Below are 23784 nucleotides of genomic sequence, written 5' to 3'. Positions count from 1 at the left end.
TCATTTCAAAATCTGAGGAGCTACTCAAGAACTATCAAATCTTGGGGAGGGAAGGTGGCAGTTGATTACAGTGTTGTCCTAATTCATCAAGGTTGTGGGTCAATCTCTGGTCAGGCACAAGCAAGAATCAACCAATGCATGAATAAATAAGTGTAACAATCAATGTTTCACTCTCTCCTTCTCTCCTTTCCTTCCCTTTCTCTCTAAAAATCAATAAATAAAAGAAAACACACATCAAATCTCTATAAAGGACATTCCCTGGTATTTTAACACATTGCAGACCAGTAGTTTTATTGCTAGCTTTACCCAGCGGCCAGATGAGTTTCTATTGAATGAGTACAAAAAACGTTTTACATAAATGTTAAAGGCATGCCTTAAAATTAAATACCCATTGCATTTTTGAAATTATTTATTACATGTTTTTACAAGCTCATATCTTTTTTAAGTATGATACTTTGTAAAACACTGTGTAATATAAAAACACGGGAATTCTTGTGGTCCATCTGCCATGTTTAAGTGAGAAACAATGAAACAATTTCCCCATTTTCCTAGGTGAGCTCATCAAGGCTATAGATAGTTGCCTGATAGACTTAGGGTAGCACAGAAGAAAAACAGAAATGGAGATGGGGAAAAGGCAGGGGGTGGGCCCCTCCAACTACGACTTCAGATAACATTAATTGATAGCATTTTCTTCTGTCCTTATTACAACCTTGTCTTAGGGAAGAACACCTTTTATGTCCACATGGTAATATTGAATCAGCATAATTAGCAGCCCTAGTAATAAACTGCTTCAAATTGCTGTTTTGATTTTGCTCTAATAATTTTCAAAAGTATTTCACAACCTATAATCCATAGAGTTTTACTACTACAAAATACTCTACCTGGGGGGGGGGGAAATGTTAGATGGTCAAATATTATTGGAAAGTTTAGTGTACTCTCTCAGCAACCCTCTCATTATTCCCATCTCTAGGAGGCACTAAACCACCCCCACCTCAATTTAATTGTTAGGGAACATTAGCGCATGGGAGCCTCTGATAACGGCCAGCAGTTATTCTTTTTGTTTTGTTTTACATTGATTTTATTGTGCTCAGTTCAACTCAGCATTTCTCAAACTTTCAAGCCTACCCTACTAACTTTTTCTATTTCTTTTCCAGGATGACACCTCTTAGTATTCATGTCCTTCCATCAAGACTAACTTTGGGAAACTATTGTTGCTGTTGTTTATTATTTTGCAACCACAGTTGTTCAGACTACACATTGGAAAGTGCTTAAAATCAGACTTGAGCGATTAGCAATTATTCATGGTGTTGCGGAGAAGTGGAGTCAAATGCAGTGAGGTTCTTGGCTGTTCCTCCACTCACTGTCCCTCTGACTTTGGGTGAAGGTGAATCCTTCCCCTTTCTTGAGTATCCGTTTCCCACACACCAGGACTGCTGGTGCAATGTTCTAAAGATCCAAATCAGAGCATCCATGCTGCTTAAGGGCCCAGTGCACAGCTTGGCACAGAAAACTCAATAAATGATTTTTTTTTTCTCAGCCATTTCTCCCCTCTACATTTTGCAAGTAAATAGTTAAATATTTTTTTAAAATCTAATTAATTTTTTTCCCATTCAAGTTTTTAATAAATTCTGAAGAAATTATCTATTTTACTCATCTTGGGATTGTGGGCTACCTGCGATTTCCATGGCTACTGAAAAATAACTTTACATGAGTCTAATGGCAAAGCAGATCAATTTTTAGAGCAAATGTCCTTGAAAGTGTCTCTTTAATTTTCATTTAATTTGAACAGATGTGTTTGCAGCCCTCATTCATGCAAAACTCCCATCGACATCACTTAGTGCCAAACTAAATTAGGTAATGGAAAGGATAAAAGCAGGGCCACCGAACAGGCACGAGAATACTGTGCTCCTGTTCTAGCTCCACAGCTTATAAAGCTGAGAAGAGAATTCAGTGGAGGAACAAAAAAAAAATTTGATCAAAACAGTTGAAAGGCAAGACCTTAAATGAAAGCATAAATGAAAAGGGAGAACTTCAGGATAGTCTGAGACAGGATTTACTGAAAAGAGTAATAGGTTCCATCTTTTTTAAAAAATATATTTTATTGATTTTTTTTACAGAGCGGAAGAGAGAGTTAGAAACATTGATGAGAGAGACACATCGATCAACTGCTTCCTGCCCACCTCCTACAGGGGATGTGCCCGAAACCACGGTACATACCATTGACCGGAATCAAACCTGGGACCTTTTAGTCTGAAGGCCAGCGTTCTATCCACTGAGCCAAACTGGTTAGGACAATAGGTTCCATCTTGCCATGAGCATACCTCTAGTTAACTGTATTCATTCTATGTGTGATTGGTGAATGCTTAGTTGGAGCCAATTTCAGTTCTCTGTAGGCTTGTAAATTAAATAATGAATAAGACCACGAGGATCAACTCTACATCCCTAGAGCTTATGTTTTATAGTGGGGTAAGAGGAGGAAGAAAGGGTCAGGAAATGATAAAAAACCAGGGGCATATATGTAAGCAAGAAAAGTTTAAACAAGTTAAAACCTATTGTGGAGGAAAGGGGCCACAGGCTGACCTGAAAAGCTCAGGGAAGGCCTGCATGGCGGTCTGGCAAACCCCGAGACCTAAAGTAACCACAAAGAATGGTCTGAAATTAAGCTTTAACTAGACACAGTTATGGTGGGTAGTTATATCCTAGGCCGGTATCTTCACTGACATGGTCAACCTTTACCTTAACTGAGCCTATCTGTCTTTTTGCATCTATAATAACATACCCTTGAAGTGTCTGAGTAACTTGTAACTTCCCTTTTTCTGGACTCCTTGGGGCACACCTTAATATGCCTGGGTGCCAGGACAGATACCACAAATTCCTTCATTGTTATCATGTTAATTATCCCTGCACCACCTAAGTATGTGTCTACCATTTTGCTTCTTATCCAATCCCAGGGGTCATTCCCCGCCCCCCCTCCTGCTTTGCTTCCCCCCTCCCCTCCCCCCCGCCCCTCTGGTATATCACCAATGGATTTCATGTAATCCACAGATGTCCCTTCCTTTGATTGCAATGTATGAATATAGATGTAACTGCCATTCTCCTGAGCATTATCCCAATCCGTTAAGATTCTACTTCCCAGCAATTGTCGACAGATTGGCTCAAATAAACTCACAAAAATTCTTTACAGGTTTGAATATTTTTATGTTAACACTATGATGAAAATAAAACCAATTAATATGCTAGAGCGAGAGAGTTAGGGGATGGTCACAGAAGGCCCTTCTAACGGGGTGTTTTGCTGTGATTATATGTCTACTTGTAGTTTATGCTTTTCATTTTGTGGGGGTTACCGTATTATTTGTGTGCCCCTAACATAACACAATGCCTGGTACACTGTGATGATGAATGAGGAATTAATAATTTAATATGAGAAAATAATTTAAACTTCAACATAAGGAATTTAGTTTAGTTATTACTAAACACATAGCAATCCTGAAGTGTTAAATCCCTAAATGGTATTTTAACTTAAATTTCTGGATTTTCTTTGTGTCTTAGTCTGCTTTGGCTGCCATAACAAAATATCACAGACTGGGCGACTTATACAACTGAAATGTATTGGTTTGGAAGATTGGAAATTCAAGATCGGGGTGCCAGCAAGGCCATGTTCTGGTGAGAGCTCTCTTCCCACCCTGGCTTTTCATTGTGTGTTCACATGGCATTCATGATGGAGAGAGAGAGGAGAAGGAGACAGAGAGACAGAGGAGGGGAGGGTGGGGGGAAGATCCCTCCTCCTCCTCCTCCTTCTCTTCCTCTTCTTCCTCTACTTTCTCCTCCTCCTCTTCCTCCTCCTTCTTCTTCTTGTAAGGCCACAAAACCTATCATGAGAGCCCCAAATTTAACCCTAATGACTTCCCAAAGGTGTCATCTCTCAATACCATCATATTGGGGAGTAGGGCTTCAACATATGAATTTGGTGGGGTTGGGGCAGGGAGAGCACAATCAGTTCATAACACTTTCTTTATAGCAGCTTTAAATATAGGGTACGTTAACTAATTCCTTCAATGGTTATCACTCAGCTAGGCGATGGGGATACAACCATTGATATAGTCTCTGTTCTCCTGAAGCCTTAGGTTGAATTGTGGGAGCCATTTTGCATAAATTAGAAAGGGAAATCTGTGCAATCTGTGATGGACATTTAAAAAATTCTTATAGCTGAAATCGGTTTGGCTCAGTGGATAGAGCGTCGGCCTGCGGACTGAAGGGTCCCGGGTTCGATTCCGGTCAAGGGCATGTACCTGGGTTGTGGGCACATCCCCGGTGGGGGATGTGCAGGAGGCGGCTGGTTGATGTTTCTCTCTCATTGATGTTTCTGACTATCTCTCTCCCTTTCTCTCTGTGAAAAATCAATAAAATATATTTAAAAAAAAATAAATAAAAATAAAAAATTCTTATATTCAGTCTCTAAAATGGACATACTGATCCCAGCCTCCTTGTATTCACATCTTTTTCTATAGCATTATAATGGTCTTTGGGAACAATAGTGTATGGTGGAATTGATGGTTTGCCACTTCTGGGGTTAGATTATAAGAGACTGTGGCCTCCATCTTGGGCTCTGTCCCTTTTGGATTATATGCACCGGAAAGCCCTATGGAGAAACCATATGGTAAAAAATAAAGCACAATGACCAGTGGCCACAAGGAACTGAGATAGCCAACCACCACATGAGTGAGCCCGAGGCAGATTTTCCAGCTCCGGATGACTGCAGCTCTCGCTTGCAGCTTGAGTAAAACCTCTAGAGCAGCAGTTCTTAACCTGTGGGTCGCGACCCCTTTGGGGGTCAAACGACCCTTTCACAGGGATTGCCTAAGACCATCGGAAAACACATATATAATTACATATTGTTTTTGTGGTTAATCACTAGGCTTTAATTATGTTCAATTTGTAACAATGAAAATACATCCTGTATATCAGATATTTACATTATGATTCATAACAGTAGCAAAATTACAGTTATGAAGTAGCAACGAAAATAATTTTATGGTTGGGGGTCACCACAACATGAGGAACTGTATTAAAGGATCGCGGCATTAGGAAGGTTGAGAACCACTGCTCTAGCAGTGGTCAGCAAACTCATTAGTCAACAGAGCCAAATATCAATAGTACAGTGACTGAAATCTCTTTTGAGAGCCAAATTTTTTAAACTTAAACTATATAGGTAGGTACACTGTTATTAACATAATTAGGGCACTCCTAAGGCTTAGGAAGAGCCACACTCAAGGGGCCAAAGAGCCACATGTAGCCTCAGTTTGCCGACCACGGCGAGCAAGCATGTCAAACTCAAAGGCTAACACGGCTAAATACACAAGCTTTAAGTTCATGTGGGCCGCAAAAAAACAAAAGCTTCAATTTTGATAGAAACGTAGGTTTATTTAGATAGAGACATGCTGAATACAAAGGGCTGAAATAAATGAGTAATCGTTAACATAAGAGTAGAACATTTTAATAAAAATTACTATTTTTTTCTTGAACATTAACTTACCAGACACTGAATAACTGCACAGATTAATAAGCGTAACACAAATAAACCTATTTTTCCTCTTTTCTGAAAGCAAAATATTTCCTGTTGTGCACCCCAAACAAGTCAGTCCAAGATGAATGACGTGGCAATCGGCTGCTGAAATATTCGCTGCTGGTATTAGTGGAGAGAAATGGTGCGCCTGCGTGTATGGAGCGTAGGGAAATGAATGCAACACCATTATAGTCATCAGTCATTAGCGAACATTGTAGCTCATTATTGATAACTAGAGGCCCGGTGCACAAAAATTTGTGCACTCGGGGGGCAGGGGGGTCCTTCAGCCTGGCCTGTGCCCTCTTGCAGTCTGGGACCCCTTGGGAGATAATGACCTGCTGGCTTAGGCCTGCTCCTGGGTGGCAGAGGGCAGGCCCAATCCCTAGGTGCAGCCCCTGGTCGGGCTCAGAGCAGGGCCGATTTGGGAGTTGGGGCACCGCTCCCTGTCATGCACAGAGCAGGGCAGATTGGGAGGTTGTGATGCCACCCTCAGTCATGCTCAGGGTAGGGCCGATTGGGGAGTTGGGGCACCACCCCCTGTCACACTCAAGGCAGGGTCGATGGGGAGGTTGCGATGCCACCCCCTGTCACGCACAGAGCAGGGCCTATCAGGGGGTTGGGGCGCCGCCCTCTATCACCCACAGAGCAGGGCCGATCGGGGGGTTGGGGCGCCGCCACTCTCACACTCAGGGCAGGGCCGATGGGGAGGTTATGGCTCTACCCCATCACACACAGAGCAGGGCCGATCAGGGGGTTGGGGCGCCGCACCCTGTCACACACAGAGCCGCAGGGCGATCAGGGGTTTGGGGAGCTCCCCCCTATCAGGCAAAGAGCAGGGCTGATCAGGGGAGTGGGGTGCCTTCCCCTGTCAGGAACAGAGCAGGGCCGATAGGGAGGTTGTGGCCCCGCCCCCTGTCACACACAGAGCCACAGGGCGATCAGGGGGTTTGGGCGCTGCCCCCTGTCACACTGATCCCGGTGCCGGGAGACCTTGCGGCTCCGCTGATCCCAGTGCTGGGAAGCATATTACCCTTTTACTATATAGAATAGAGGCCTGGTGCATGGGTGGGGGCTGGCTGGTTTGCCCTGAAGGGTGTCCCGGATAAGGGTGGGGGTCCCCACTGGGGTGCCTGGCCAGCCTGGATGAGGGGATGAGGGCTGTTTGCAGCTGGTCACACACTCTTCAGGGTGGGGGTCCCCACTGGGGTGCCTGGCCAGTCTGGGTGAGGGGCTGAGGGCTATTTTCAGGCTGGGACTGAAGCTCCCAACTGCTCCTTTATTTCTTTTTTTTTTTTTTTTTTTTTATTCTGAGCCAGCTTTGGCTCTGAGACTCCAGCTCTTAGTCCTTCGCTCCTGAAATCAGGTATCTGGTTTGTTTAGGTTCTACAATCGAAACTCTGTATCAACTCCAGGCCGGCGATCCCGGCTAGCTGAAAGCTGGTTTCTGGGGTTTTGTTTAGCTTCTATTTTTGTAACTATGTTTCAAACTGCCAGCTCAGAGGCCGGCAAGGCAGGTGGAGAATGTTGCAGTCCTCCGTCACTGAAGCAAGCAAGTCTCATGTTTGTTTCAAGCTGCCTGGCTGCTGGCCGCCATCTTGGCTGGCAGTTAATTTGCATATCGCCCTGATTAGCCAATGGGAAGGGTAGCGGTCGTACGCCAATTACCATGTTTCTCTTTTATTAGATAGGATTATGTATAACAGGATATTGTAAAAATTCAGTTACGAAATTTTACTAAAACGTTTCTGACGTCGTTATATTGGCTAGGCTGCAAAAATATTTGGTGTGGGCTGCAAGTTTGACACGCTTGCTCTAGAGACCCTGAGTTAGAAATACCTACCTTGCTCCTAGATTCTCTCTCTCTCTCTCCTTTTAAATCTTTACTTTTCCATTGGTTTTTAGAGAGAGAGTTGAAGGGAGGAAAGAGAGAGAGAGTGGGAAAGAGAAACATCACCAAATGAGAGACACATCACTTGGTTGCCTCCTGCACGAACCCCAACCGGAGCGAGATGGAACCCCCAACTGAGGTATATGCCTTTGACCTGGAATCTAATCATGATCCTTTGGTCTGCAGGTCAACACACTAACCACTGAGAGAAACCGGCCAGGGTGCTCCTAGATGCTTGATTGACTGAAGCAGTGAGATAATAAATGTGGAATGATTTAAGCTGTTCCATTGCATTGTTGACTGCAGATAGTTTTAGAAACAATGATCTAGAGTATTCTTGATCAATGGTCAGATATTGAAGGCTTAATTAAGAATTGACAAGTCTTATTAAGTATGGCTCCATGTGGTAGAAAATAAGAAGAGTAGTTAAGGCATTGATAACAAAATAGATGAACTATTGATGCCTCTTCCTGCTGTAAGATGAAGTTATCCAGAATCTGAGCACTGATAGCTCCCATTACTTCATAAATGATTCAAATAACAAGCTATTTATAATGAATGTCATGGCCTTTTCCTCGATTTTAACGATAATGCTTATTATTTTAAGAATTCTGAGTAGATTTCAGTAGGAGTGGGTGTGAGAATATGGGTGTATAAATAGGAAAGGATATCTTTAACTCTAAATGCAAAGATTATTTTAGGTTTCAACCCTACACATATCTGAAGCAATGGAGTTCTTCCGGAATGGCTTTCTAGTCAGGAGTGTGAGATACAATGCTTTCATAACAAAGGTTAAAACTCATTCATAAATAATTTATTTTCTGGTCAGACTATGTTGCTCCCAAATATATTTGACAAACCAATGATCATTAATATTATTTAATACAATAGAAACAGGGAGTAATTTTAATTTAGAATACAAAAGGGAATCAAGAATGAAAACCTGAGTTTTATTTAGGATGTGTCATGCAGATACAAAGATTTGTAGCTTTCTTTGATGTGCTCACATGAAATGCTTGTAGTCAAATGGTTATTTTTAAAGTTGAGAAGAAATTCGGGACAAAAGGAACATTTTAAATATAAAAGGGACCTCAGGAAGATCACAAAGAAGTGAAATCACTATTACAAAGTTCAAAGACATATTTTTCTTCAAATACCAAGAAACTGACTTAAGTAGCTTTGGTGACCCTCATTCAGGGAAGACGCTCTGGCTCTTATGGAAGTGATGGATGTGAGGCCATTTTTTTTTGTCCCCTTTTCAGAAACTGCTGTTTTGGACCATTATTCTGCTTCACTTTCTTGAGACTAATTCATCTGTTGGGCATTCTCCTCAAACACCATTTTCTCTGCTCCTTGAATGGCTATGCTAGACTATTTTTTCTTTTTACCTTTATCTACTTATTTTTTTAAAAATTTTAAATTAAATTTATTGGGGTGACATTGGTTAATAAGAGTATGTAGATGTATATGATGCATGGTTGGTCTATCACATTGTGTGTCTACTACCCAAAGTCAAATCATCTTCTGTCACCATATATTTGGCTCTCATTACCCTTTACTGCCGCCCACCCCATTCCCTCTGGTAACTTTTTGAACTCAGTAGGGAGATCTTAACTGCAAGATAAATTGACTGGTTGTGTCAGGCATCAAGCGAGCTGACCACCAGTGTCAGTCCCCTGCCTGAGCAGGATAGGTACTGGGGACCAGGAATTGACTCCCATCTAGTTGGAATGCTAGGAAATTGTTTTAATCATGGTCAAGAAATCAAGCTGATATTGTAAACTTACTTTAAAAGGTAGCAGAAAGTCACATTCTAACCAGCAGTTTCTGAGTGCCTTTATCACAGCACTGGCAATTCTGGGTATTAAGAATGTTTTTCCAACCTGATGCTATAAAAATGTTCTTTATTTTTTTTAATGTATATCTTGACTTCTAGTGCAGTTAAGAGTTTTTTTCTTTTTTTATCACATGTTTGCATTTCCTCTACTTGGGAACTTGTGGGTGTTCCCCAGCTGACAATGGCAGGCTTGAAAGTGGGAGCCAATACCCGCATAGTGTCAGTTTCCTTGTTATCCTTACCTCTTTCTTAAGCTCTATCCTCCTCTCAAGTCTCTGCTTCTCTTCCCAAAGGGAACTCCCTGAAACCATTCATTATTCCTTACCATTCTGGCAGGCCTCTAACTTCTCCTTTGGAGTTATATTCACCTGTTCATTTCCTTTACCCATTTGGCTATTTAATAGCCTACCTTTTCCTTATCTATTTGATGTAGTTCAGTGCAAACTAGGCCATTAGCAATTTGCTTACCATAGTATTTTTAAAAAAATATAGGTTATAAAAGTTACTACTTTACTTAATAATTAATCCAATCTGAATGAATTTTATTAAATTTTAATCATATTAACCATTTAAACAAATAATACTATTTTAATTTTAGGTTTCTTCCCCTTTTTTGTAGCTTTTAGAAATTTGATCGGTTTAACACATGCATTTTCAATATAATGTTTCAGTTCAAATTAACTGCAGAAAAGCCACTAATGAATTTTATTTGACTTTATTACATAACAGCAAAGGAACTAGAAAGAGTTAAATAGCTTTATGTGCAAGGTTAAAACTTTCCAAACTCAGAAATGATTTTTTTTGGAGGGTAGGGGAGGCTTTCTCTCAAGAGCTCTTATTTCAAAACCCAAATGGGATTTCAAAATACAAGTAAATAAATGTCAAAGCCTCCTGGCCTCTGCTCTGCCATTCTAGGCCTGAAATCCTGCCAAAAAGAAATTTTCCATTCAAGATGGAACTGGCATTTACTAAGCTGCTTTTTTAGGGACTCACTTTCAAAAGTAGTGGAAACTTTGTACAACTTTTGATGTCCCTCTGAGTGGACAGACAGCCTCTTCTGTAGAGCTTTTTTCACGAGGGCAACGTTTTCTGAAAAATGAATTTTCAGCCCATCCTCTGGAGATCTATTGGTTTTCCCAGTGCCAAGCATAGAAGATAAGCGACAACCGAACTAAAAGTTATTGTCTCATTAAGTATCACGGTACAAACAAGACAAAAATAGAAGACAGAAGAGAAAGTGGAAGAGAGAGGGGGGCTTAGTCCAATAGTTTACTTGCTAGAAAGGCTCATTTGTCTCAAAATTTCACGCTGTTTGAACAAAACTGAGCTGCAGTGAGACTGGCTGTCTGGTAATTCATATAACATAATTTTCTATTACTGTTACGATCAAATAGTTAAAGGCTGAGTGGATCCAAAGGGGAGTATGGAGCCGCTGCAATATGTAGTAAATCGGAGGCTCGGTGCACTGCTGCGGTTTCCCAGTTGGTGGGGAGGAGTGCTCTGCGGCCTGTGTGTGTGGGTTTGGGAAATGGAAACTAAAACTGCCAGCCAGCGAACCTGCACTATTCCTAAAAGCATTGCAAAGTTAACAAGGACCTGTGGGATAAAGCAAAGGTAGAAATGAAAACTAGAAAACATTAAATGAGAAAAATAGAAATCCAATCTATTGTTTGCGCGTCCAAAAGCATGAATCAGAAGTTAACTAGTTTGTTCTTAAGGCTTTCGCCCCGCTCTCCTTAATTCTCTTCCTTTCTCCTTTCGCAGCTTTTCTCGTATGCAGTGCACCCTGGAATTATCCCCCTTTTGTGAGCCTTCCTTTAATTTCGATTTTTCTTCCCTTTCTTGTTGCTCCCAGACCTCAGGCTCCTTTTTCTCATCTCCTAGAATTTGTTCTGGGACAGGACGGAGAAAAGGTTGCAAGTCAGAAAAAAAGTTTTGTGGTTTGGGAAACTTGGGCCTTTGTTGTGTCATTTCCCCTGCCCGCCACTCCCCCAACCACGTGACCAGGAGAGGCCGGAATTTTGTGAATGGAGCCGAAAGGGGGCTGCAGGGGCGGGGGAGGCTCCGCCTCCTTCCTTAAAGTGGCCAATCTCTTAGCGGAGCGCTGCGGGGTCAGCAATAAACAACAATGAGTTGGGAACAAACGGCGTGTAATTGGCTGAGGCGAGGACCCCAGGGTTGGGGGGAGCGCTGGCTGAGCCTAAGCTCCGCCCCTTCCCGGTTACCCTGGATACCTGTCAGGCTCCAGCTGCAGAGAAGGTCTTTGGAAACTGTTGCTCAGATTACAGAGGCTGGGTTATCCCCCGAGTGCTGGGCGGCCGGACACCCTTGCTATTGGCGCTCTGCCTGATTGCACCCCCAGAAAGTCCCCAGGAGCCTCACTATCCCAGCCTCCGGGTCCGGGCTGCGCCCTGCAGCTTCCCTGGCTGGGGTTAAAGTGCAGTTCCCGCTCAAAATGCTTGTAGGTGCGCGTTAGCACCAGCTACTCTGATTTACGAGTTTCAGAGACTGCACTTAGGTCCTTGCTGTCTACAATGATTTCTCTAGTAATACGTTTTTCTAAAAAAAAATGTAAACATTGATCTTTCTCCTAGTTCCTGTGGAGTCTTGTGTGCTCACACTCCAGTTTAATGCGTCTCCATACCGTTCCATTTAAGGAAGGAAACTTCCAAATAGAAATTGAGAACTGAAGCAACAGCTGCCGGAAGCGTCCTTTGGTCTCTAGCTCGGATCCTTTGGTCTCTAGCTCTGGTCGCCATAAGGATCACCAGTGAGTTTCAGCACTTCGGAGTCCCTGGTCCCCTCCCCGCGGCCTCCCATATCCTGTTGGGCCGAGGTTTCTTAAGGGACCCTACAGCTCCAAGCCCCACAGGAGGGTCAGGGCAAGTGGTATCAGAGCTGCAGCCCTCACTTTTTAAAGCCTCAGTCATTGTCCTTGAAACTCGAGCATCCTCTCCGCTCGCTCCCCAACTCTGGGCTGTGGCTGTGTAAAAGCAGAGGAGGAAGTGGAAGCATCAAGTACAGTAAGTGACACCCTCTTGTCTCCGTGTATACATAACAAAAGCTCAGGAAATGTGCGGGTCCCTAGGATATCTGAGCCCACACACCCCTCCCTGCTCCGCCCCACCTGCAAGGTGCCTGGAAGCACCTTGTCCCAGTGTGCACTTGGGATAAATTTGACTTTTATACTCCTTCTCACCTAGATTGCCCCGTCGCCTTCCCAATTCCCCTCCTAACAAGCAATTTCTCTGCTTTTCTCAGGCACTGACCCCATAGATTCTTTATTTTACTGTCCCTTGAAGGAGTTGGATCTTGTCTTACTTGAGCAAGGCCGTTAAAAAATGTTTTTGATAAACCATAATTATGGTGGTGGGTGTTAAAAAACACACACACACACACACACACACAAAACACGGCAAAAGAGTTTGGGCCAAAAACTTAGCGGGGACGAAGCTATAGAGCTAGTGGGCTCCCTATCAGGTTAAAAGTGGGGGGTAGGAGGCTGGCGATCTTGGGGGGGGGAGTTTAAGGAGGCAAGGGTTTAGTGGATCACGCTTCAAGGTATCTACCTGAACCGAATAAAACGTGCTTTAGGAAATCAGCCCAAGAATGGACCTAACACACCAGTCAGGAGAACCGGCGACTGGGTACACATGGATTCATTCCCCGGGAGCCTGAACAATAAGCAGCGGGTTAGGAAGGCGGTCGGGTTTCCTGTGTGGCGTTTCCAGGCTGTGGACCCTGCGCCAGCCCTCCGAGCACCCGCCTGGGCAGAGGGGCGCGGGAGATCCCCGAGAAGGGGCAGCCAGCCGCCTGATTGACAGCCCGAAATCTGATCTTGTGAAAGAGACGCGGAGCCAATGGGAGGCAGCGATCCATCAGTTTGGCTTGGAGGCCCCTGGAGGAGAAGTAGAGGAAAAACCACCGAATTGAGCTCTGTCAGAGGCGCTTTCGGCTTCCAAGGGGAAGTGCTGGGCAATAATTAATGTTTTTATTAAATTTGGAGGGAATTTTTTGCCGCAGTTCACCCAGCGTGGCCTTCAGGTGGGTCTTTCCAGCAACTTTTTCTCTCTCTCCAGATAATTGCATGGTTGTGGGTTGCAAAAACTATCCTTATGAAAGAGGTGTCTCCGTCTCTTTAGTCCCGTTAGGTGCAAAGCTAGCCTCGTTGATCGCCATTGCTAGTTTTGCACACGTTTGCGAATCAGAGCTGCCCGGGGTGCAACCGACCGCGAAGGGAAACAGCGAGAGTGTAAATAAATACATCTCCTCTAGTTCGGATGTTTGCTACAGCCGAAAATATGTAAATTGTGAACTCTCTAGGCTCTTTTTTGATCCAGGTGAAGGAGGCTGGTGTACCGAGGGTTATTTTTGTGAATGGGACAGTCGGAGGGTAATTAGCTATGCAAATTCAAGAGCTTCATTCATGGTTTTTTTTTTTTTTTTTTTTTTTTTTTCCTTTTAGCCTAAAAGCCATCTTGTTCCCCTCTAGGTTGATAGACGTCCAGATCCCGAGGAAATCTGCAGCTAAATGCTCGAAATATAAAACACTGGGCTGAGATTTGCGAAGAGCAGCGGAATGGATGGATTTTATGACCAGCAAGTGCCTTACATGGTCACCAATGTGAGTGATCAGTTCGAGAGTTGCTGTTTATAAACTTGAAGGGGGGGGGGCGGTGGAGAAGGAGGGGGCAAGGAGGTTGGGATTGCAGATACTTTATCTGCTTTGTTGCCACTGTAGGGCGACTCTGCTTCTAGAAGCCCAGTCTTCAAAATGAGCTTACCTTTCAGTGATTTGGATAAGGCATAGTTTTGTTTTTAAGACCTCCTTTTCTGATTAAAGGGCCCAAGATGAGTGGAAGAGGAGATGGAGGGCAGCAGCAGCTGCTGCACTCAAAGTTTTTGGCTGGGTTTGTCTGCCACATTGAAAAGAATGAAGTTGAGACAAATGCTGACACTTTTTGTTTACATGGGGTGTTTTTGTTTCTCCTCCCCCCTCTCATTTTCTCTTATATTTTTTTTATTTCTCCACTCTTCTTCTTCTTCTTCTTCTTTGGTTTCCAGTGGGGAGTATCAGAATAAAATCCATTGTATTTTAATCTAGCTTTGATCCAGCCTAAAATCGACTTTAAATATAACTGCTTCATGTGGTTTTGATGCTGAGATACCATGAATATATGACTAGCAAATAGTATGCTAGGATCGGCACTGGGAAGCTACTCTTTCTGGCTGTCGAATTTTCAGCATTACCTTTCACTGTGAAATGAATGTAGAAAATGAATATTAGAATTGATGCCATAGATTTTAATTTTTTTTATGTAGAGAAAGGATCCTCACAAATGTATGTATGCATGTATATTTTTGTGTGTGACTTTTGAGGTTTACCTTCTTTTAAAGGATTTTGTCTTTCCCTTTGTAGAATCAGCGTGGGAGAAATTGTAACGAGAAACCAACAAATGTCAGGAAAAGAAAATTCATTAACAGAGATCTGGCTCATGATTCAGAAGGTGAGGTTTGATTTGGGGGTGAGTCCCTCTCTTTACCTATATTCCCTACCCTCATAAAGAAGAGCAGCAGTTCAATCTTACCTTAAAAATAATACAAATTCAAATTACTGGATTTAACTAAGACTTTTACTTTGAGCATTTAACATAGTGTGACAGTTTGCACTGAAGGATATTTTATGGCCCCGTCACAAACTAATGAAAGAAGAAAATAAAAAGTTAACAGAGGCATCCTTTTATGTTTGAAAACTCTTGTGCATATGGCATATACGTAACCCACACACTAGGGCAACAATTTTAAAAATCCAACCCAGGGGGACAAATTAAGCAACTATGCAAAGTGCTTAATTTCCACTTTCTTCATTAGAAGTTAAACAATGTAGATGATGATTTAATTTTTCCATCCCCATATAAAGTTATAAAACTTTTCATGGATGATTTTGATGACTCCATGGTGAGGTCCTATATCTTGTTCTATAGGTCTTAAAGTGTTCACTGAATTATAATTAAGGCCTAATTAATAATTATAATACTTATTTGGAAAATTACGTTCCAGATTCTTTTTATGAACTGTTCATAGGAAGTCAATCGGTTATAAATTATTCCAGCCATATGGGAGCATTAATAATAGACTTAATATACTTAGATTTAATTTAAAAAATTCAGTTGGCCATTTAGATAAAGTATAGTGAATTCTGAAACTTCCTCAAATCCTCATAATTGTAGGACACCTCTCTCCCCACTGTGACAGAATACAAAATTTTGGACTTGATAATAAACAGGTGCGAGGGAATTATCTTTCTTTGACTTTTGTAAACCTGTTAATAGAGAAACTTTCTTCTAAACACTTGCATTTATAAGTTGTTCCTTTTTTCTTTGAGGCATTGAACCTGAAAACATACAGTACTTTGAGATTTATACCATGTGTTGTTATATCTCTGATATAAAATTCAGAAGATATAAATACAATAGTTTTCAGTCTTTCTAAACTTATCCCTATTTTACAAAAGTTGAATATGTTTAGAAAAGGTTTCTGTGGACATACCTTTACCTAAGCTTTTTTTCGAATCCTATTGTATATATGCTATTTGGTGTTCCCGAGCTTTTTAAGCTATTTGTTAAAAAAAAAAAAAAAGTGTATGTGTGTGTGTGGGGGGGTAGATACTGACTTTATTATGTAGTTGACCAGAAGAATTTTTTAAAGAAGTATTACTTAATAACCACCAAAATGAGCAGGATTATTGAGATCTGTTAGTTATGAATTATATTTTCTTTTTTTATTGACCCCTTCCCCAAATTAAGTTGATATATGAAAGTTTTATGACAAACATTTCCATTTAATGAAACCTAAAGGTTTGCAAATCTTTTATTTCTTTGACTTTTTTTTTTTTTTTTAGAACTCTTTCAAGACCTAAGTCAATTACAGGAAACATGGCTTGCAGAAGGTAAGTAAAAAAAAAAAAAATGCTTTAAAAGGAGGGGGACTGCACCTCCAGAAGGGGGGGGGGGGAGACCTGAACTTGCTGTCTTAATGTTCAGCCCAATTAATTGAGCTCTAAAAGAGCCACCTCATGTGTCATGCATACATTAGAGCCTCTGATGCGTTTGTCTTTGGGGAATCTGGGGCTGCACTACCCAGTGTCATCACAAATTACCAGGAGAAATTGCTTCCAGCTCACAATCACATCTGCTTTTGGCAAGAACTAATGCACCAAGACTTCAAGTTCTCAGCCTCTGTTCAGATTTTAATTGCAATTGATCAGGTTTATATTCTTGTACCTCCAGAGACCTCCTAGAGCCAGAACCCGGCTAGCTGTTTCCTTTAGAGCAGCGCATGTCATTATTTGGTGTTCTGGTGGAGGACTTTTCTGATGGCAGAAATTAGTTTCTCTGGGTTCATCAGGACGGGATGCTTCAGGATTTAAGTGCAAGTGTCTTCTTCCCACCTTGTTCGCAACACAGAACGATAGGTGTGTATCCAATACTGAGGAAATCTATGGCTTTAAAATAAATCTTTGTGGCTTTGAGGAATTTTAAACTGTTTTCTATTTGTTACTGTTATGTGATGTTTGTTGAAATTGACCTTTGTTGTTCTGTTACTTTTATGAGGATTTATTTAAGATAGCAAGGGGCCCTTTAAAGGCATGACTTTTATTTTTTATTACTTTTTGCTAAAAATCTGTGTTGCAATCTGTTGTACCTTTTATTGTGTAAACTTTATAGGAACAGTGAGATAGTGCTTCAGTACAGCTTGATACAACTTGAGAAATGCCTAATGTTGAGGGATTTTTGCTGGTATTCATAATTTGAAATTTTTCTTTTGGCTTTGTGAATTACTAAGTTTATCCTGTGATCTACTTGGTGGGAAACAAAGACAATTATAGGTACTTAAGTATTGTGTATAATTGTTTTTTTCTTTTTTTTCTGTCTTTACATTAAATGGGATACATGCACTTTTTGGAACAGATTTTTAAGACGGTTAAAAGAAGAGAGAGGGTCTCTTTAAGTGGAAGCCGAGTCTTTCTGTTGCTATTTGGGGCTGACTGCTGTGTTTTATCAGTGGTCTTACTTTCAGTTGATCAAGTTGCTGTTAGCATGTAAAATAAGTTTCTTTGTTTTGCTGATATTCTAGTTCTCCAAAGAGCTTTTTGCTATATTTTTAACCTTTTAAGTTAAATAGCTTTCCTGGTAGCCCATCCAAAAGGGTGATTGTATTTGTATATTAATGAAAGGTAAGTATTAATAAAAGTTTTAGTTATATTTAAAGGTCATTCTGCTTGTCTCTGTAAATGAAACTTATTGCAATAGACTACTTATTATTGCAACATAAGCCATATATTTCAATGTAACTTTTTAAAGAAAATATTGCACAGAGGTTTTTGTATTAACTTTTTACTGTTAGTTTGCAAAGTTGAAGCTTGCAAGACCATTATATTTATGAAGGAATTTATTCACTTATCCAAAATAATAAAAAAATATTTATTTAAATTGTCCGGGAAGGTAGGTTTGTTCTTTAAGATGTTTAAGTCTCATTGATTCCAAGTCAGTGCACTTGCTGGCTGATTTTGAATGTGCATAGCAACTCTGTTCCTGGAATTTTAAAATGTGGAATCTGTGACAGACTCCTACCATTTTATAATCAGTTTTAGTACAGTTTTTTCCTTTCAACTTGTTTTGTTTGTCACTCGATAAGTAATTTGCATAATTTATGTGAATTTATCTTTTCACTGACTATTCTTACTCAGTTATTTATATAAAATAAACCTAGAAAATGACTCACGTATTTGGAGGAACATGGACTTTTACTTAGAAAAGAATTCATAAGGTTAAGTAAGTTCAGGAATTAGTCCTCAGACTGTTGTATTGAATACGAAGGTGAGCTTCTATTAACAAACTATGGATACAGTTTTTTCAAAGTAGTTCACATTAATTTACCCTATCCTGATATAAGCAAAAAAGGTGGTTAATCTGATTTAATGAATAGAATAGTGAGGAGATATATTTTTTTTAACACTATTTGTTAGTAGACTGCATATTTTTATTTTTAACAAATATATATAAAATTATATATATGTAATTACATTTGCATTAGCATTTTAACTTGATTTATTGGCATCTTGAAAAATATTAGCTAAGAAGAGATTCTCAAAATTACACTAGTTTTTTCGTAGTTGGATTTGTCCATTTATGTCCCTCTGGACATCCAGAAATTAAAACATTGCCAAATTGGCTGACATGAACCATTTACATATTTCTTTTTATAATGCTTTGTAGCCAAGAAACTGACCATGGAATTTTAAAGCATCTTGACCCTTTTAAAAAAGATCATTGGCAATTAACCAGTGTCTTCCATGAGTTACATTTCCACTGGGAAGTTAAGCAGGTCCAAAAATCTTACTGGACATGAGAGTCAAGTTAGTTGTCATGTGTCATATGAAAATCATGTTAAGAAATTATCAAAGCCCTTAAATACGTGCAAGATGATGTATCCTAGCATGTTTGTTTTTCCCTGTAAGAATTTTCTAAATTAGACTCAAAGAGCAATATATGGCTTAGTCATAGGTAAATTATTATGGAGTAAGAAATGTGTTTTATGTCTAAGGAGAAATTGGGATAAGGCAGGACTATTTGAGGGTGGGGTTGGAACCAGTTGTTTTCAATTCACTAGTTATCTCTAAAAATAGAATTCCATTCTCAAATAAATTCATTTCCAGAGATCAAAAATATTTTTGTGAAGACTATAACTTTATATTAGTATCACTTTCAAAGTACTAACACTGCAGTTAACATTATAGTTGAAAGATTTTTAACATATATCCCACGATTTAAAATAATCACATTTCATTCTGAAAAAACTGAAAAGACAATGTTTCCAGTGACACAGTAACAGTTAAAAAAAAAAGAATGTGCCTACTTTTAAATTTTGCTATAGCTACTTTCTATTGTAATTGTGACTATGTACAATTCTTTATTGATCCTTTGTCTTTTGAATTAGATTGCTACTGACAGAAAGGCAATTTCAATTATTTGATCCCATGAAATAATGAGTTCAAATATCAATCCTGTCAACATCATGGTCATGTCTTATTCTTAACAACCTGCTTTAAGTGGTGCCTCAGCGAATGGTGTCCTAGAAATTCATAGTTAAATGGACCCTTTTGTGTGTAGGGGAGGCGGGGGTGGGGGTGGGGGGAAGAGTAGGGGGTTGATAGAAAGAGAAGGATGTAAAACTGAGTTTTAAAAGGATTGCATTCCTCTAAAGTTTGTTATTAAAGCTTACCTGCTAACACACCAGAAAGACGTCACACACTTCACGCATATTAAATGTAAATACGTAGCAACTTTTGAATGTTATTTTTGCTGTTAGATGCTCTTGAGATTCCCTTTCATCAGTAATATTAAGGAAAAAAGTCAACAGTGATTCGCTGCCATCAGGGTAAAATGTTTTCCAGTGGTATTGTAGTAAGTCAGGTTTCATACTGCCACCACACTTGAGTCAGAGTTTTATCTTCAAGGACAACCTTTCTACACCAGAGGTCCTTACATCATGCAGATAAGGCTGTTTTTCTTTTTCTTTCTTTTCTTTTGATTACTACTTGACCTTCAAATAATCAGGTTGACTTAAAAGTAGAGACATTTATTACGAAGTTTCTTAAATAATATGTTATACATATTGTCATGCAATAATATTCCATCATAATGTACTCATTTTCATTTTTAAAAAAATTATACTGTAACTTTTTAAAATGGAACAAATTGGATGTGCTCTTGAATGTTTTTTGTTTTCAGGTGAGGCAGTAAGAAGTAAAAGCTTTAAAATGGCATTATTTTTTATGAGGTTTACAAAAAAACAGGAATTGAGAATTTAAGCATTAAAGCATAGAAGTCTATATTATTTATTATAATTGAACAAGAGGTTTTTTTTGTTTTGTTTTTAGGAGAGCTACCACTCCTCTTTGCATTGTGCCAGGAAATTCTCTAAAATGTGAAAGAAAGATTTATCTTTTGTACTTGATTAAAAGAGAGCAGGTAGAGCAGGTAGAGTAATGGATTATATTTTTAAGTATTCTTTGGAATTAAATAAATACCTTTCATCTAAGGTCTACTTGCAAAATAATGTTTTTCAAGAGTAGAATTTGGATATGTTTTAGCATAATATAGTTTTCCAGAGGGCTGTAGTAAATGTTTATGAAATATAGCTAAGCTTTTCCAGTTCAGTTACTGAAAATGTGTAATTTCTTAGAGTTTGTAATATGACTTGATTCCATTTGACCTGTGTATAAACTTGTAGTTAAGAAAATCATCACCATCATCATCACCATCACCATCATCATCATCACCATCAGACCTCTGTAGAGAAAATATTTGGCAAGAAACAGCTCTGAGCTATCCTTAAGTTTTTAAGTCACTACAGGTCAATTTAGAGTTAGAAATTGAAGCTAATTTTAGACTAAAGACAACTAAAACTTACTGTTTTCTTTCTTTTAGAACATACAGAACGTCTTTAGCAAGGATGAATGATGTTTCTATCCTGGGGAAATAGCCCCTTTATTTATCTGTTTGAATATGTTTATACTTCTGCATTAATTAATGCTTACACACTGGTGCAATCATTTTAATGTTAAAAGCGGATGTGGTATAAAGCCAGGCTTAGTGTCCTCATGATTATTTTATTCCATGGCCTGCAGCTTCATTTTAGCATTTAACAGAATACCACTGTGCGAAGGTTGATTTTCTTGTTGATTTGCTTTTACTTAGAATTTCACTTTCTTTGAAGAAAGTTGTTTTTAACCCTTTGTTCAAAGTGAAACGCTACAAAGTCAGCAGCACTCTGTTAAAATCTTAGGGTAGAGAAACTTTGAATAACAGGCAAAAAAAAGGGGGCATTTTTCAAAATGGTTTTTCTCTCTCCTTCCCTCCTTTAGTCCTTTTTTTCCTTTGCCTCTTTCCTTCCTTGCCTTTTAGTTTTGTACATTTACGTATCTGTGGCAAGTTCCCTATGAAGTAGGGAGAATATATCTATGGGATTCATGTTTTAAACTTGTCATTTCTTTAAACGTGTACCTTCCTGGATCTGCACTGTAGTGGAGATAGAGCTGGAAAACAGTGTTTATACTGTAAGTTCAAGTTGACTAGCTTTCGGCCCACAGAAGGGTGTGACATGAAAAGATTGTGGTTGGGCCGCATGGCTCATGCTGGACTGTGTTTTTGTGAATGGAGGCAGAACTCCAGCTCTGCCTGCTTGTCTGGAGGAATTGCTGAGGAGATCAGCTGTCTCATTCACGGGCAGAAAGAATGACTCATACATCTTCCGCCTTGTTTGGCTCCAGGTCATTGTTACAGTGGATAGAACTGGTTTTAATTAAATATTAACCCCTTTGATACTTGACATTTGTTTCATTTGTAATGTTTCCACTTTCCTCTCTCGCTTTAAGAGAAACCCTACAGGCTCCTAGTTTGTAAGTAAAAGGTGTGGCTTTTTTTTCCCTTGCCTGCAGCCAACCTTGGAAAATATGTAAATGCTCACCTTTTCTTAAGTAATGATTATTATTCCATTTGCAAGGTTAAAATATGCATAAAATAAAGGCAAACTAAAAACTGCCCTGCCCCCCATCCTCCCTGGGAAATGTTAAGAAAATATATTAAAATTAAGCATTAGGGTTAGTGATTCTGTGGTATCATGACTGTTTTCATCAGTTTCTTTAGCATGATATGTGTTGCTATGTAGTTAAGAGAGAGAGAGAGAGAGAGAGAGAGAGAGAGAGAGAGAGAGAAAGAAGAGAGAGAGAGAGAGAAACGCACCTTTGGATAATAATCGAGGTAAAGCAAATAGCTGAGGGTGCAGATACTCTCCTTTGAAAGCAGAAGTCCTGAGACTTGATGGCAACTTGTCTATTAGCGTGCAATGATCTGATAGAGCCGCTGCAGCTATTACCAATAAAATCCACATGCTCAATCTTCTTGAAAGCCTTTTATTGGTCTTTGGGTATCTACTTTCCCCTTATGTCCTACTCTGCCCCTTCCTCTTTAATTACGGAGTGTGTGGAAACATTTTCATTCCTCGAAGGTGATTATTCCAAGCGTAGTTATAATAGATAGTTGGGAAAAAATAACCCTTCTTAAAAATTTTTTTTAGGTTGGCCTCTGTTGTTAACTTTCCACTTTGGAGTTAGTATGACTTGTCACGAATTTTTAGCAGCTATAGTGGGCTGCTTCATAGAATTCCCATGAATCGAGGGGAAGAAATGAAATGTATTCTACGAGTGTGGCAATACTTTGTCATATTTTCCTTGTCCAGATCCAACTTGTGTTTTTCGTTAACTGCTTCCCTTTTACTCTAACTTCCTATTAGAGGTAGACGTAAGCCTTTGTCTATTTAAGTAGCCTGCTGTTTCATTGGGTCCATTCAGTTTCTGAAGATTAGCTTCTGTGAAATATGTGAGTCATATGTTTTTTGTTAAAATTCTGTAATATGTTCAAGCGTAAGTGTGAAGTATTTATTCAGTATGCTAAAGAGTTAGAACAGAAATAGCAAGTGTTATTCTTTTTACAAATTACTAGGATGCAGCTATTTTCTGTATACTTCTAGTTTCTTCTGCTCCTAAAGTTTTCCTTTTTCTTTGCATACGTTTCCCATCACACAACTCACATTCATCAGAGATTTTTGTGCCTTTCTTGAAGTGATACATATTATGGAGTTGCAACTTTGTCTTATCATAGTAAAAAAAAAAAAAAAAAAAAAAAGTCTGGCCTTTAGGACATTCATACCAGCATTTTCAGTTGCAAATATACTTTTTAACTAGTATTCCTGTAAAGCGATATTACATTTTTATTAAATTCTTGTAAGTGTAGGCTTTTTAAAAGCATAATGATTGTTGTGGTTGATAATTTTTGCGTCTCAATAGTTATGTCTATTTAGCTGTTAATTTAGAAGGAAAACCAAAACATGTGGATATGATTGGAAAAATATGTAGGATTTGATTCTGTCTACCTGCTGTTAGTTATTAAATAGATATTAAAAACATTCTTGTAATTTTTTGGTGTAGAAACTAATTTTAAAGGGTACTCTTCTAGTTATAATTTGTGAGTCTATAAGAAAACCCAAGCTTCCTACAATGCAAGAAAAATGTTTGTAGCTAAGAGAATGCCAATGTACAAATTTCAGCTGTTAATTTTTTCCATGTATAATATAATTCATTAGAAGTCAAGATATTAAACCTGCATTGTAATGATTGAAGCAGTTTTATTGTGAGTGAAATGGAAAAAAAATGGGTGGTGGAAAGACGAAAACAACATTTCTTGAGTATCTGGCATTGTCTGGCATTTTATTTAGACTATTTCATTTAATCCTCACCAGAAATCTCTATTATCGCTATGAAACTGGTGAGTAAAATGGAGTTAACTCAGGTTAAATAATGTTACTCAGTTTACATTGCTAGCAAGTTACAAAACTGTGATTTGAAGTTTGTAGGACTTTTGTTAGTTAGGTATC

The 23784-nt window shown here is 39.4% G+C and overlaps 1 protein-coding gene across 13 annotated transcripts in view; it reads left to right on the top strand.

Moving 5' to 3' along the window:
• Nucleotides 1–12292: 12292 nt before the first annotated feature.
• The window catches only part of ETV1 (ETS variant transcription factor 1), an 87952-nt gene continuing 76460 nt past the window's right edge, over nt 12293–23784 (top strand). For 3 of the 13 annotated variants that reach the window (XM_059712453.1, XM_059712455.1, XM_059712446.1), the window contains exons 1-3: nt 14101–14226; nt 14708–14795; nt 16190–16237. In XM_059712453.1, the coding sequence (XP_059568436.1) occupies nt 14140–14226; nt 14708–14795; nt 16190–16237 (223 nt within the window). In that variant the 5' untranslated portion in view covers nt 14101–14139. The other 10 variants (XM_059712451.1, XM_059712449.1, XM_059712450.1 and 7 more) reach the window with 10 other exon arrangements.

This window comes from Myotis daubentonii, chromosome 10 (genome assembly GCF_963259705.1).
Source record: "Myotis daubentonii chromosome 10, mMyoDau2.1, whole genome shotgun sequence".
NCBI classification, from domain to species: domain Eukaryota; kingdom Metazoa; phylum Chordata; class Mammalia; order Chiroptera; family Vespertilionidae; genus Myotis; species Myotis daubentonii.
This window is presented reverse-complemented; position numbering and strand designations above follow the sequence as displayed.